Source organism: Harpia harpyja, chromosome 9 (assembly GCF_026419915.1).
Source record: "Harpia harpyja isolate bHarHar1 chromosome 9, bHarHar1 primary haplotype, whole genome shotgun sequence".
Lineage (NCBI taxonomy): Eukaryota > Metazoa > Chordata > Aves > Accipitriformes > Accipitridae > Harpia > Harpia harpyja.
Window position 1 is genome coordinate 2879153 of NC_068948.1, and position 15708 is coordinate 2894860.

Below are 15708 nucleotides of genomic sequence, written 5' to 3' on the forward strand. Positions count from 1 at the left end.
CAGCATAGCGTCCCGAGGCACCTCTCTCGGCTGGCCCTGGCCAGGCCTCGCCCTGAGGGAAGGACAAGAGCCCCAGGCCCAACTGAGTCACCGCAGCTCCTCTGCCGGGTCAGCCTGGAGCAGGACAAGGCACAGCTCTGCCCTGAAGGGGGAGTGAGGGGGTGTCACTGCCTCAGCCCCGGCCCCCACAGGCGGCGGGGACCCCCCCCTTCCCCATCGCCTCAGCCCCGCCACCGAGAGACGGCCGCACACAAAAGGCGCTTATTCCCGCCCCTCTCCTATTTAAGCGTCCTTTCGACCAATCAGCGCCCAGGGGAGGGATTAAAGGGGGCTAAAAAGCGGGCGATCGACAAGCCCCCTCGATCCCGCTTCTCTGCGCGGGGGGGGTGGTGGGTGGGGGAAAGCGCGCTGACAGCCAATCCCCAGGTGCGAGTAGACGGCTCGGCCAATAGACAGAGCGGTGGGTGGGGCCCGCCGCGGGGTCAGCCCGGGAGTGAAGGCGCTCCATCGCTCCTTCCTCTCTCTCTCTCTCTCTCTCCCTCCCGCTCCGCTCCCGGTTGGGACTTCTCACCGCGGGATCCCTCCGCCGCGGACCGGCGGTGTGCGCGCGCGCCTTCCCGTCCCCCTCCGCCTGCTCGCAGCCTTCTGGCGAGGGATTATTTCCCGCGGTTGTGGCGGCGGCGGCGGCGGGGCGGCTCCGGCGGGGGGGGGGGGGGGGCCCAGCGCGGCGGGACGGGTCTTGCGCGGAGGATGGAGGCAACCGGCGGGCGGCTGAGAGAAGGAGCCGCCCCGTGAGGGAGGACGCGGGAGCGTAGAGGCCTGCTCGGGGCCGCCGGGCCCTGCTCGGGCGGGGACCCCGCGGCCAGGCCGCGCCTCAGCAGCGTTCGGGCCTGCTCCCCCGGCGGCCGCCCAAGGCGGGGGGGGGGGCCCGGCCCGGCCCTGCCCGCCGCCGGGGGCTGCCCCCCGCGCTCCTCGCCGCCGGGCCCCCTCGCCCCCCGGGGGGCGGGTTTGCCGGGGGGGCGGGAGCGCGGAGGGGGCCGGTTGGGGGGTGTCGGGGCGCCGGCCTTGCGGGCCCCCCTCGGGGCGCTGCCGCCCGCCCTCGGCGCCGCTGCCCCCGCCAGGGCGTGCTCCCTCCGGGCCGGGGGTAGGCGAAGCACCATGGTGGAGAAGCGGTGCCCGCGGCTGCAGCGGGACGGCGTGTACCGCTGGTTCTCCGAGCTGCCCTCCCCGCAGCGTGTGGAGTTCCTCTGCGGCCTCCTGGACCTCTGCATCCCGCTGGAGCTGCGCTTCCTGGGCGCCTGCCTGGAGGACCTGGCCCGCAAGGACTACCACTCCCTGCGCGACTCCGAAATCAAGGCCAACAACCCCGCCGACCTGGGGAGCCTCACCAACCTGACGGACGAGGTGGTGCGCAGCAAACTTTTGGTCTCTCTCGCCCTGCTCGGGTCTGCCCACCGAGAGGCGGCCGGGGTCCTCTTCCGTACCCTCACCCACATCGATTCGGTCATCAACAACTATGGGCTACAACTCAACGAGGGCCGCACGGGGGATGAGTTCCTGTTGCTCTTCACCATGGCATCCAACCACCCTGCTTTCAGCTTCCACCAGAAACAGGTGCTGAGGCAAGAGCTCACCCAGATCCAGAATATCATGGCCAGCACCAGCAAGAATCCCAGCACCTCTACCCTCAACACCATGGCAACCTATCCTGGCTGCCATAAGGTGGGTACCCGGCTTTTGCACGCTGTAATGGCACTGCTGCAGTTGGGCGCTGGGTTGCGTCTTCAACAACGATTTTAAACGTTTCTTTTAGTGATAAATGGCAGCCTAAGAGGCTAGCAGAGATCACTTGCTTGGTTGGTGATGGGGATGGTCAACTGAGGGCGAAAAGGGGGGATGCGTGGAGTTTTTACGGGCGCACGACATTTAAATGAGAAGAGGTTCACGAGCCGATCAACAGGCAGCACTGTAAACCTTAACTGATTGCTTCTGGCCGTACATCTGCTGAGGGGACAGTCCTGCCAGTTGCATGGAAAACCAGTGATTTAGTAGGGGAAACAAACACGTAGTATCTCTAGATTTGGGAACAAGCATCTGTTTAAAAGTTTCCCTGGGAGAAGTTGGAAAGGAGGATCGGCTTTGGGAGTAGCTGTCCAGTGGCAAAGGCATCTTGGCGAGTCTGGGTTTTGTTGAGACGGATGTGATGGCAAACATTCCGAGTTTCTGGTACTAAACTAAAATGTTGTGGTTGCCTGTCTCCCTGAATCTCTCGGGTATTGATCCTGGTGTCAGTGGTTCGCCGTCACTAACTCGCTGTTCGTTCATTCAATTGCCAGCAATTAAGCTAGACAGTAACATTTTAAGAGGTGCTGTCGGTAATTAGATATGTTACTGACTGCTTAAGTGCTTTTAGCCTGCTACAAGTTAGGGAGTCAAACTGTCGTCTTGACTGAATTTAACCTCCTTTAAAGTTCAAACTAAGTACCAGCTAAGTGTGTGCATGTGATCAGTTACCACGCTGTAGCTTTTGAGGATGTACGGAGTCAGTCAGCAAATACCTGTGTTACTCTTCTATTGGGAAAGACGCTGTATACCTAAAGGCTATGAAAATCCCTATATTGGAGTAGTATCCTAAACAAAGCTGTTTCTGAGGGCTCAGGACAGATCCTGTTAAGCTGAGCATTGAATTTCAGACTAAGACAGAAATGTATGCTTGGTCTTACCCTGAATTCAGATTTCCTTCCAATTTCGTGTTTCTTTGAATACAGCTGCCTTAATTGTAAAATTTAGATGAGTATTATTAAACTTCATATTTCTCTTAATCTTCCCTTCCTATATCTTTAAACAGTGCTTGTTCCCCTGTTTTAAGGGGAAAGAACAAGGTATGGGAATGCCTCTTTATTGGGTTTAAACCTCTATGTGCATAAAATATAGATGGAAAGAATATTTCACACACAATGTAGAAGGGTGTAATTAAAACCAGAAAAAGCTTCCTTTCAGATACTGAACTACTTGCAACTTCACTTATTCAAAAGCATGCATGGACATCTTTGAAAGGAAAGACTGTAAATCATATACAAGTTTTCTGCAAATAAGATAAGCAAAAAAAAGAAGATAAAATTACACAGGCAGGAACATTTTTTAGAGTATGCATTCAAAGCTTCACAAATAGTGTGCGACTTATGTAGCTGAAAAACTCCAGCACTATTTACGTCAATCTAAGATGGACGAAGAATCCATCCTACCATTTTTTGTGCCAGTAGTAAGGCATACAGGACAGTCAACTGATGATTGTTTTTTTTCTTTTGAACTCATTGAAGGGTTTGTCTCTTTAAAAATACATTTTTTTAAGAAACTGGTGTTGAAGAATAGTGGTCGCTAAGTACAGAATAGTTGAGAGGGAACAAAAAAGGTGACTGCTTTCACAGTCTCTTGAATATGCATTTTGTTTGAACAGATGCAGATTTCCTTTTTCAAGACTGTTAAATTTTTTCGATGTTGATAGCTGGGTAATTTTGCTACTTTTAGAGTAAGCAGTTGGCTTAAAACAGGAGTTGGATGAAGCAAGTGGAAAAAACAATGTCTTTCTCCATTCAGCCCTGTTTAAATATGCACAAATAAATTCCAACACTGTGGACTTAGATCTTGTGATGTTACCAAGTTGTGTTGTGACAATACTTGTGTTGTAACATCACCTAGAAGAAAAACAATGCAGATGTCAAGAGAAAGTGAGCTGCACTGGGCAATTGCCTGCCAAGAGTCCTGCACTCTTCGTCCCCTTCAGAATTGGAGGAGAACTTCTTCCCCAGTGCCAGCACTTTCTCATCACTCTTGTTGCTTTACTACAGCTTGAGCTACACTAAGCTGGTACTTGAAGTCAGCGCTGTGTGTTAAATTGTATGAATGCTGCTCCCAAATTCTCAAGCGCAAACCTCTTTGACCTCATCCTTAGAAAACGAGCTGGAGAAGTGGTCACCATTTGAGGTCCTGAGAAACTTTTGGAAGCTGGAATGGAGTGGATGTGTAATGGCATGCAAATAGGGAGCTCTTTGTGAACAGGGCTAGTTATCTTTCAGCGTTTGCCTTGTGCTGAGTGTGGGAATAGGGGCTGATGCTTGTGTGGCTACCTGTTCTTCTGTATAACTAGAAGTCCGTTACAATTTATGATGATTTATGTTTAACTTGTTTATTCTGGGAGATGCAACAAAAAAGTTGAATGGTGCCTTTGTTCTCTTTGCAGAAACAAATGGAAATGTGCTGCTTCTGCTTAGTCAGTCCTATTAAAATATGACCCAACTTGATATTAGCTACAGCCTTTTTCCAGAGGATTGGAGCTTGCAATCCTCTTTCCACCTCCTATCTCCTTCACATCTTACAGCGAAATCTCTCAAAAATAAATTATGTATAATAGTGAAGAGACTGAACAGTTGATACAAAATTATTGTAAACATTTCATGATTCTTCAAGTTCCTTTGGGGTAGGTGAACACATTTAAAGTTGATTAGTGATGCAAGCCACTGCTTTTTGCTGTTGTCTTTCACTGTCTGCTGCAATTGCTGATTACAGGGAGGCTCAAAACAGCTGCCCATATACTTTTGCTTTAATTTGTGCTTTTTGAGATTATTCTTGGATTATATGAATCTTAACTTTACAGTAAAAGGTGGCTGTGGCTGCCTTTAAGTAGGTCAGTAATTATTAGATTCATGATTTCTACTTGATAGTACAAAATGAACTTGCCCTAAGTAGGGAGAATGCTGCCCTCTCTACAGCAGACTATTGCATTAGTCTCTGTAAAGATGATCACTTCTGCCCGTTGTCCTGTATTCTCTTCTGGTTTTGAATGGTGCCAATGCTTGCAGGACTTCAGTTGTGGATTCTTCAAACGTTTTGCACATAGGAATAAAATCTAAGGTCGTTGTATAGTTTTTAAAAATTGAAGCTGTGCAAATTGCCTTCAAGTGAAGCGCAGGCATATATCTAAAGAATCAGGTCTTTAAAAATTTTTGTTCCTGGGATTAACTGTAATGGGCTTATTTTTAACTGGAAACGATGCAACTGAGTTTTCAGGCTGGTTTTGCACCTTAAGATGCCTCTTCAGCTGTCTTTTATACCTTTGCCACAAAGGAGCTAGAATGGTTTTCTGGCCAGCACTCAGAGCCTAGCATCTGAAGGCTCATTTCTGTGCTGATGTATAGTGCTTAGAGCTGCAAACTGCTGCTCTCTTTGTAGAGGAGGGGGAGCTGGAAGCATCAGGGCTTGAAAACCAGTAGCCAAATGTCTCCTGCTGTGCATGTACGCATCCAGGTGCTTTGATAGGCAAATTGCCGCTACTGAATTTGTGACCCGCAGAGAGGGGAGAAATGTCTCAAAATTGTCTCACAACATCTTGAACCACCCATTCAGACTTCTGTTCTGTACAACTTTTGACAACGAATATCTCCGCTGTGGGTGAAAACTTAATGTTTTTATTCATTCTTGGTTGCTTTGAGGCTGTAGTGATGCTGTCTCTACAGAATGCCTTAGGGTTATGTTTTGTAGATAATGACATACCAGGACCTACTTGGATACTGGCACTCATCTAGACATAATAATGTGAATCTCTGCATGGGCTGACTTCTTTTCTCAAGAAGTCTACGTGTGTTAGTAGCACTGAGGACATAACTTCCAGAACTAGAGAAGTTATTCATGAATCTGTCACCTTGTATTTCTTGGAGTTGTTTCATCTACTCACTGAGATCCTTCTGTAAAAACAGGGAAATAAGATAATGCTTTGGCTACTTAGTGCCTGCTCTGCTAGCTGACTGACAAGAGCTCTTTGCTGCAGTTAGTGTGATGATCTGGTTGTAGCTTCAGCTGCAGAACCAGGGTCATAAATAGTAGGTCTGACTACAGTTTGTTTGCAGCTGAAAGGAAATAAGAGTCAGTGACACTGTAGTTATGTGGCTGTTTCAGGTTGATATCTTGTGAATGGGAAACAGGGCTCTTGCCTAGTCAGCTTCCAAATACTGCACCAATGGCTATTTCAAGTTTATGGCATAAGATGCTATTTTTCACCCATGCTAATTCCATAGGCTCATATAAAACTTAGAAATAACTGAAGACTGTGTATTGGGAGCTGTGTAGAGCTGATGTTCTGAGGGGTCCATTTCAAACACCTTCACCTTTCTGCACTGTTTGCTACAGGTGATTGAAGTTATATACTCCACCTTCAGAAATAATCAGAGATTTATTTCATCTGCGGAATGAGTTGGAAAAAGCTATTACTTGTTGGGTTGAAACTGAGTCCTTAAGTCCTCACAGAGTAAGCAATCTAGCTATTAAGTGATCTATGTCAGCTGCCATTATGGCTTATATGCTAGCTTTGTAGGGATAGAATAAATCATGAAAAACCTAATTTTTAGCCTCCTAAGCCACCGAAGGTATTTCATAGCTTTAGTAGATTACCATGTTAATAGCAGTTGCTAGCTAGGATTAGAGTTGTTTACTCACTGATATCAGTAGTTGCTATCTCAGGAATGATCTCATTTTTCAAAAACACATGAAACTAGCCTTGGGAGCTCTAGGGGCAGGTCTTGTAGCTTCCAGCTGGTGACATGTGCCAATCTTTGCATGTCCTTTTAGTATTCTGGGTACTTGAGGCAACACGGATTACACATGCCTCTTGATGTTGCAGTTAAGAAATGTGAGGCTTCCAGTTCTGGCTCATTTCTTACAGATATTCTTGTCTGAAAGTTTTTGTGACTATGATAAAATGGTTCAGTCTCAAACCTGCAGCATTTTTGGAAATTAGCTTAACATACAAAGGAATCATTGGAAGACAATGGTCTCAAGTAGTAACAGTATTAATTACCACCAAATTCACTTTGCCTAATCATATGTTACGTGATGAACTTGAACTTAAGAACCTAAATTAGTTTGCTTGGGAAATCGACTGTACATCCAGATATCAGGGACAGAGCAGCCAAAAAAAATTGTGTTGAGCTAATAATGAAGTTGTTTTTTCTGTGAACTGTTTTCCCATTTTTTGTGCAGGCTGAATGAAGTTTTTGTTTTAAGAGTGCATTCCACTTTTAAAATTTACTTTTTTTTCCCTACTAATTACCTTGTAACTGTTAGTTTTAAGTTAAGAAACATTGAAGAAGGCCTCATCTCTTCTGGAATAAAAATGCCTATTGTAAGGTGTTGGACATTTTGAACTGTACCAGACTTTAAACTGTTTTAATTGAATCAATGTACAAGCTGTATGCAGATCCTAGTTGGAAAAGCAGAGCCAGCGGTAGTTAACCACACCTAACAAGTATTCCAGTGTCTAACTTCAAAGGTACTGAACAGCATCCTTGTTTGGAAGTATTTAACCATTTGGTTTAGCTTTTTTTTAAATGTTTGAATTGCTAAAATTGAGATCCTGTCATCTTTTAGCTGGATACTAGATACAGCACTGTCTCTTTCCAGCAGGGTAGAGCTCTTACTCTTCTATGGACTCCTCAGTGCTGCAGTACCTGTGATACTTTTTAAGTATGCTCTGGTAAAGGGACATGTATAGTCATCTTCTATATTCAAATACTGCAGTGTCAATTTTACTACTTGCTCTTGAGTCCTTTTTCTCCTAAAAAAAGGCAAATATAGGAATGTTATTCCCAAGAATATAGATAAGAATTTCTGTGAATACACAGAATCTTATTATAGAAATGCTAGATCTAATTTGTCTGTAGAAATGAGAACCATTGTCAGGCTTAAACTAGAATTTGACTTTACTCTCTGGCAAAAGAATCGAAGCAAGTTGAATTTAAATTGTTCCCTATTTAGACTTGAAATGGGTGTTAACTGTAGCAAAGAGATGTTGATGTGGTCCAGATCTGTATTTCTTTGTGTGGGTTTTGTAATGAGCAAACATCTAAATTCCTTGCTCTTGCTTTATGCTAAAATAGAATTTTTCCTTTGGTCCCATTGGTATGATTATCCAATAATAAGCATTGGAAGGGATAAACTTTTTAACAGGTCTTCTGGCCAGTGTAGAGTTGCAGGATTTTTGTAAACAGCTGAAGTGGTCCAGAAATAATAAGATCAATTACTTAAGAGTAAGATTTTTGCTTTTAAAGATCTGCCAAGCCATGATGATAAATAGTGAAAGCAAACATTTTTCATGCATATTATGAGTTCTTTTCCAGTGTCGTCTTTTTTCCACCATAAGTAGTTTTATTACACTCAAGCCGTTACTTAAGTGGATATTAAGGAGGGGAGGAGGGAGAAATACAATTCAGTGAATTTGTGACTTGTCGGGTAACTTCTGCAAACCTTGTTAATATGTGAATTGTTGCAATAGAGACCGGAGTGGCAATGAACCATTCTACCAGGGAAAGGCTTATGGTATCATTCCTTGGATTATACTTCAGCAGATTTTAGAATTGTTTCTTTGACTATCCATTTACCTCCTACGTGTATGTACTGGCCCCGTGGGGGCAGTTTCCCACCCATATGCTGGCAACGTAAGTATGGTGGCTCTAAAGTCAACATAATATTAACATTTTAAAGGCAGATGTCATTAAAGGCTTGTATGGCAGATAGGACCATGCTACACTTTGAATTCTCTCGGGAAGTGTAAGGTAATCTTCCCTTCTGGTGGCTATGCTTTTAGCTTTTGGTGGCATGCAGGTGAAGAAACGGGAATATACTTGTACATCAGTTCTGGGATATAGAGCAGTAGTATCTCTTTCAAGGTCTGGTTATAAGCAGTTACCTGTTTTGATTTCGAGGTGTTTTTAATGATTGGTTTGTAAAATTCAGATTTGATTTCTTTAGTTTGAAGGAAAAATATCTTTCTTGTCATCTGTCTCTTGAAATACGCCTGGTGCACCAGAAGTCTAGAATGAAAGTGCCTTGAATTAGTGCAGTGTGAGTGAACTGGTTGCACTTGCAGCTTGTCCAGTAAGCTATAGTAAGTCATGGAAGATCGGGTAGATGAAACAGGCTGTTTTGTAGCTTATTTGTATTAATACTTGGGGTTTTTTCCTGTTGCCTTTTATAGAGAGTTTTTCCCTTTAGAGTTCAAACTTGAACTCGGTGTACCTTTTCAGCAGGAAATCCCATGTATTCTGCCTGTTTGGCAAGCTCATATGGTTAACTGTTGGAGACTGTTTAGTGGTGGCAGAAAACATTGCATTAGCTAATACTAAAGAATTCTGAAACTTCTTTGCAGAGCGCAGCTTCACTTGTTTGGTTTTCAGGGTGAGCACACATCTTTGCAAAAACTAGAGTTGCCAGGTGTTTTCAAATGCTTCTTTTAACTGTCTTGAATGGCAAACATGCAGCGCAATGTAATTCAAGTCCAGTTACCCTGTGGTAGATTTATGTTCCTAGTATTAACAAAGTATTCACAATTCTTTAAGCAAAGGATTTTTAGTGGAAATTACTTAGTCTATAAAATACAACCCAGACTTTTTTGGTCAATCTGCTCTACTGAATTTATAATGGAGCCTTGTAGCAGGAGTGTGATTGTCCCGTAGCATTTAAGTACTACATGCCTTGTTTCATTCCAGTAATAGTCCCACAGGACAAAAGTATCTGATCTATTATCCCATTTCACTGTGAATTGCCTCTTCACCCTTTGTGTTCAAAGATGGATACCTTTTTACCGAATTCCTATGAGAATAGGTGTGGGACCTGTTGTAGCTGTTGAGAAACGTGGACACACCTGACTTGATTGCACCTGGTGCTTACATCTTTTTTTGGTAGACCTTGGCTCTTGGAACTGCATGAATTTCTAGCACAAACCAAACTCTTCCAGTTGCATTCATGTCCCAGTCCAACAAAGCAATTAAATGTGTAAATTTAAGTGTTGAGCAGTGTTGAGGACTTTACTAGGTATGTGAAAAGCTGGGTGTGTCTGTGAGTGTTCCTTAAACATCCTTGTGGAAGAGCTCAGATCTTCGAAAGGAGTAGTTTTTAATTTTGTTCTTCTAGTGGGAGAACAGTCAGGTATTCACATATATGAGAAAATGCAGAACTGGTGCCTGAGGCTATGGTTTCACAAGCAGCTGGACAGACTAATGGCTTTTTGCTACTAAGAAGATGTTTGCTTAGTCTTGCTCCTCCTCCTCCTGGTTTTGTAGTCTCAGTGGACTTTGAGTTTCAGGTCCTTGCATTGGTTGCTCTTGTTTCTGGCTCAGACTTGGCCTACTGAACAGTCTCATGTATCAGTAGACTGACATCTGAGTGTTAGCAACGCATTTTTTTCAAATTATTTGGGAACCTGAGTTATGTCCCTGTGTTGGGAAATAGCACCTTATCTGCCTAAGCACGCCAGGGCTGTATCCTTGCCATCAAGCTTCTGCTGGAGCATTTTTGCAAACAGGATTGCACTGCATTAAAGACCTTGGTGTTAACCTCAAAATAAGCTGCTGTTAATACTCACTAATATGAAACTGGCAGGAGTGAATAGAGTTGACTGGGTTTCCCCCCCGCCCCCAGACTTCAGTACTCCAATTCCCGAGTGCACTCTTACATGTTATCTGCATCAGCCTCAAGCGTGGAGGCCAGTTTACGATTATGAAAAACCTTTTTTAATGGAGACTTCCAAAGCAAGTATTGGCAGAAGCATTTATCTGTGGGACTTTCCCAGTATATCATTGGCCACTTTTGAAAACTGAACATCATGTGAAAAAGTTTTCCTGTGTGATCCATGGCGGAATGTGTTCATGTGGCTTTTAGCTGCAGCCCTAGTATCTCACTTAACTGACTCATTGCTTTTATATTTTGTTCACTTTTCCTGTGTAATGCATGACCTAAATTTCATACCTAACTAGGTATAGAAATCAGTATATTATTCCCTCGGATCCTATATCATTGTTTCCTTAAATTATAAGTCATGTTACACTTTAGGTAGAAAGCTATGTTGATTTTTAGTATTGGTTCCACTTTAAACAAACTCAGCAAATATTTGGCTATTAAACCATGTATTTTCTGTGTTCTGTTTAGTTATTTTTAAAAGGAACATATAGTTGCTGTTTTGGTAAATTCTTACCACATTAAGATTGCCTTCTATCAGTCCTGTTATTCTTATGAAAGACTTTGCTATATTAAATGTTAGGCATTGCCCCTGGGGAGAAAAGCTAACCGTTACTGAATCTGGCTTCACAAATTTACCATTTTCTATATTGACTTCCACTGTCTTGGATAGTGGCAGAGCCACTTTAGGTAGCAGTGGCTGAAAGAGAAACATCCCCTGTTGAAGTAACTGCTCCTGGTGATTTTGTTGTGTGCTTTTTATTTTTATTTTTCTATGGGCTTTTCGGTGGATCAAAGGTTTTGGAGAGCTTTCTAGAACTTTTTTTGCTGTCCCAAGAAGATACGTGCCTGTTAGTACATCTCTGATGCAAGAAGAACATCACTGCACTCTGCTGAAAAAAATGTTACTGTTTGCTGGCAGGTGAAAAGGGAAAAATGTAGTGGTAATGGCTGAAATTCTAGCAATGATTTCTGATACCTTGACATTTTTGTGCTTGACCCCTGAGTCAAAGCAATTGTTTCTCTTGCTGGTTAACTCCTGGGGTGAAGGGCTTCAGGGTGGCATTCTGTGATCCTTCTGTCTAGCCTTTGTTGGGAAGGATGTGCTTTTCAGTACTTGATACCAGTTTTGATACTGTCTTTATTACTATGGAGAATGAGGCACAGAAGAACTCGGGCTGAGCCTCAGTTAGTCATTATGTAGCGAAGAATTTTCTTTGTTATTCCCAGTTATGTCTACTACTTTAACTTGAAATTCAAGAGACAAGTTAGGTTTTAATCTGGAAGATCAGAAGTTCACCTGTGAGCCAGATGCTTTGCTATAGAGGGAGTAGATGCAATATTAAAGTTGAGTAAAAATGGTTTAAGAATCTCTTCTGCACCCATTTGAGTGGTGCATCTTCTAGAGTCATTGAATAAACCTACAGGCCACTCTGATGTTAAAGCAATTTATGAATAATCTAAGGAAACTGGGTAGGTGCAACAGAGGGCTTCCCTTCTCCCTGGCCCTCTACAAAATGCTGTGCAAAGGGTAAGATTAGGCATGGTGAAGAATATTGCTTTAACTCTCTGGGGTTGCTGTTGTATTTGATTAGTCTTCATGGACTGCTTCTGCTGATGTTTTCAAGTAACTTCAGTTGAAAAATCCAAAGTCTTCTGTTAATGCCTGGTGCTGTACCCTCTTAGACCTTGAATGATTCATGATTTTTTTCTGCATTTATAAAATGTCACTCCTGTGGTTTGTTATGATATATAGCCCGAACATTTCTGGTTTCTGTGATGCCAGCTTATCTGCCTTTACTGTGGACCGTTACTGCTTTAGAAAATAAGCCTTTAGCAGTTCTTGAACAGCAGGTGCTTATTCTTTAATGGCACTTTAGCTTTCTTCAGAGATGTTACAGATACTAAAAGGTCCAAAGCAATTTGCTTACCACTTCTCAGAAGCGTTATCTCACTGGAATGCCTTGTTCTTTTTTTCGGAATCTGGTGACTACTTATTAGTAGTTGTTTGTGCTGAGCCCAAACTAGTGATTACAGTAGTGTTCAGACATGGTGAACATTCCTCCCAGAATTTACCTGACACTGAGTTTCTGCAGTTGAATTTGAACAAGTCCTTTCTGGGTATCTACTGTTAAGCTTTTGCCAGTGTTTATCCCAACCCTCCCAGGACAGTATCTTTTGCAGTTCATAGCTGATGGGTTATTGTTCCTCTGTTTTGCTTGGCCTCAAATTAAAATAAAAAAGCCTGTAACTATTTTGGAAATAAAACTTTGATTTGCAGAACATTTTTCATTATTTTACTTTTCCTAAACAAATCCAAACCTTTGCAGTATTGGTATGTTTAAGTCAGTGGAAAAAATTATTTAAAATTTGGAATGAAAGCTTTAAGCAGTCAGATTTGCTGGTTGTAACACCAGTCAGCTCACTAACAAAGCACTCCATTTGGAACTAATCAGAGCTTTGTGATTTTTCTAGGCCAATTTGAAACTGCTTTGCTTTGATGTGTGACTGAATCAGATAGTATATGAACTCAGTCAGTCAAGACATATGGGCTAAATTAATCTTTACCAAGTATATAAAAATTAAATCTTTATGGAAAGAATTGGAGGTTATGTATAAACAAAATGCAAATTTTAAACTGCAGACGATGCTTATTGTAAGGATAGTGGAGAGAAGGGAATACAAGATAGGAGGCAATATATTGCAACAAACTGCTTGTTTAGAGATTCTTCTGAAACCATGCGACTATGTCCTTACTCAGTTTCAAGTATTGTGTTTATATTTGCTGATTGTTCTGACTACGTGGAACCTGGATGTTTAGGATAACATAGTCTTGCCTGAATCTAATTTTCTAGCTTGCTCTGTTACTTGGTTGCTCTTCTGAAATCTCCCCGTTGCCCATTGCCAGGAGGATGGTGGTGTCATTGCTCAGTCTGCTGGAACTTCCTCTCAGCAGCAATCCACTGGAGTGAGAGTTTAATGAGCTCCAGGAGAGAGATGTGTGAGATAAGCTTTGGTAAAGACTGACTCTGGCAAGGAGACTTAAACTATTCCCCACCCTCCCCCCAAGCTTAAAGTTTATGGCTAGTCTTTCTAATGCGAAAGCTTGATATTAAGTTTTTGTTATTGGTGGAAAGCTGTGCTGAAGCAGCATACAAGTAAACTTTACTTTTTGATGAAAAAGTAGACTTAACAGTGCTGAAAAGGAAAGCAGGTATTTGTAATCCTGCTTTCTTCTGACACTGGTCTGTCTTTCTGGATTTATTTCTTTGCACATATAAGCTTTTTTTATGGATGTGAGGTATACCAAGTCTTTCACTTGTGCTACTGCCTTAAACTGCATGTAAATCTATAAGTGTCAGTCTTAAAATGGAGCTTACAATAGGTAATTGTATAGAGTAGGGATGTGCTATTTTTGACTTGCATTGTGTATTCTGATTGATGTCAATATGTAAGGCTAATGGTAGGGTGAGCAAAGTATTGTTTTAAGCGTAAATTGTCCTAACTCATGGCACTGTCTCAAGTAATCAGGGTCTGAGCGAGTCTTTTTCCTTACAGGGACCTGTAGTCTCTGGTATTAGTTACCATGAATAAAGGATAGCTTCTTTTGTTATGTCGAGATGCACATTTTCTCCTGTGACTTGTGAAAGGCTAAAATCCATGTTAAATTCTAATTACAGCTCTCCATACCAGGATTTCACGTTGATTCAAAGTGTGGCAATTGAAATTCAAGTAATGCATTAGTTAGTGTGAGTGCTTTTGTTTGTCTTAACTACCTCTTTAAAGCACACTTTCCTCTTTAAGATACTTAAACCCTTGTGTTCAGTACTGCTAACGTAATTGTTCATCCACTTCTGCTTCTCATTACCTAGAAAAGAAGAGAGTAATTGCCTTGCTTATGAGGCAGACGCTGAATGTTATACTACAAGTAATAGATGTTTTTATGTGTTGCTGCATAATTGTGAATGCTCTTGTGGACAGCAAGCTGAAGTGGGCAGTGTTCAATTCTGCTTTTTCTAATGACCGTTTCTGTAGTTTTAAGTAACAGTGAAAATATGTTTTCTTATGCTAAATGCAGTTTAGAAGGTACATATTAGGCCATGAAGTCTGTTTTGATGATGCAGCCTTCTGCTTGGGTTTTTTAGTGTGCAATTTTTCACTGAAATATGATCATGATAGCAGGCTTTTAAATGGCAAAGACAAGAAAATTAGTTTTTTGCTAAATTGGAATTCATTCCTTGTAATCTGGGTGAAAATACCTTGAAATGCCTTGAGTCTGCATCTGTGTAGATAGGTGACATGACATAAAAATGATATTTTTTTCGAAGAGCCCTTTTCCCCTAGTTTTCTTGTTGAAAAGTTAAGAACTGCAGCGTGGAGAGGTTAAGGGTCTTGCAATATCTCTACAATTGACTGCTGCGTGACTATTGTTTAAAAAAGAATTATACTTTAAGTAGCTTTGTAGATTAGCCAAGATAATCTAGATTTGTGAATAGCTGCTGACTAAAACAGCTTCCCTGAACTGTTACTTGTGGAATATCAGTAGTAACACCCTTTGGTTTTAAAAGAAGCAAATGTCTCCTAACTGCCTTCAAAGTGGTTCTGCTCTGGAGGAAGGTGTGATGTTTGTGCATTCCCTCAGTTAATTTTATTGGATTTTTGTGGTTTTTCTTTCCAGGTCACTCCAAGATCCGAGACCCCCATCAACAGTGTCAGTAACAGTTTGGAAAATGTACTACATACATCAACACATTCCATTGAGGAGTCATTACCCAAGAGGCCTTCGGGGAAACACTCCAAAGGTGTGTCCTTTCCCGCATGCGTACTTCCAATGGGGGAGCGAACTCTTATCTCTTGATGGCAATTAGCATTATTTTAATTGTGACTGGAGACTGGAATTTTGCTGCTTCTGGCTTGGCTTGAGCAAAGGAAGTCATAGAAGAGTTTTGTAGGAAGTGTTAGTGTATCAGTGAGGAATGGTCAGTGAGAGACAAGTATGTTTATTCTTCTGTTGGGAAATAAGCAACAAGTTCCTTATGAGTTGAAATATCAGCTTAGCTCTCATGAAATATTATATTCTCAAAGAGTGAATATCTCTGACACTCCACCTCTCATCCTCATAGTAGCAGGTTATTTCTTGGATGAAGTGCATGGTGATGAGTGTTGCTTTACTGGGGAAAAGAGGAGGCATCTAAAACAGCAGTT

The 15708-nt window shown here is 42.5% G+C and overlaps 1 protein-coding gene across 1 annotated transcript in view; it reads left to right on the forward strand.

The window, feature by feature from the left end:
* Positions 1-717: 717 nt before the first annotated feature.
* The window catches only part of ZCCHC14 (zinc finger CCHC-type containing 14), a 55514-nt gene continuing 40523 nt past the window's right edge, over positions 718-15708 (forward strand). Inside the window, exons 1-2 of the mRNA XM_052796523.1 lie at positions 718-1722; positions 15182-15305. Of these exons, the coding sequence (XP_052652483.1) occupies positions 1159-1722; positions 15182-15305 (688 nt within the window). The 5' untranslated portion in view covers positions 718-1158. The remainder of the gene's footprint in view (positions 1723-15181; positions 15306-15708) is intronic.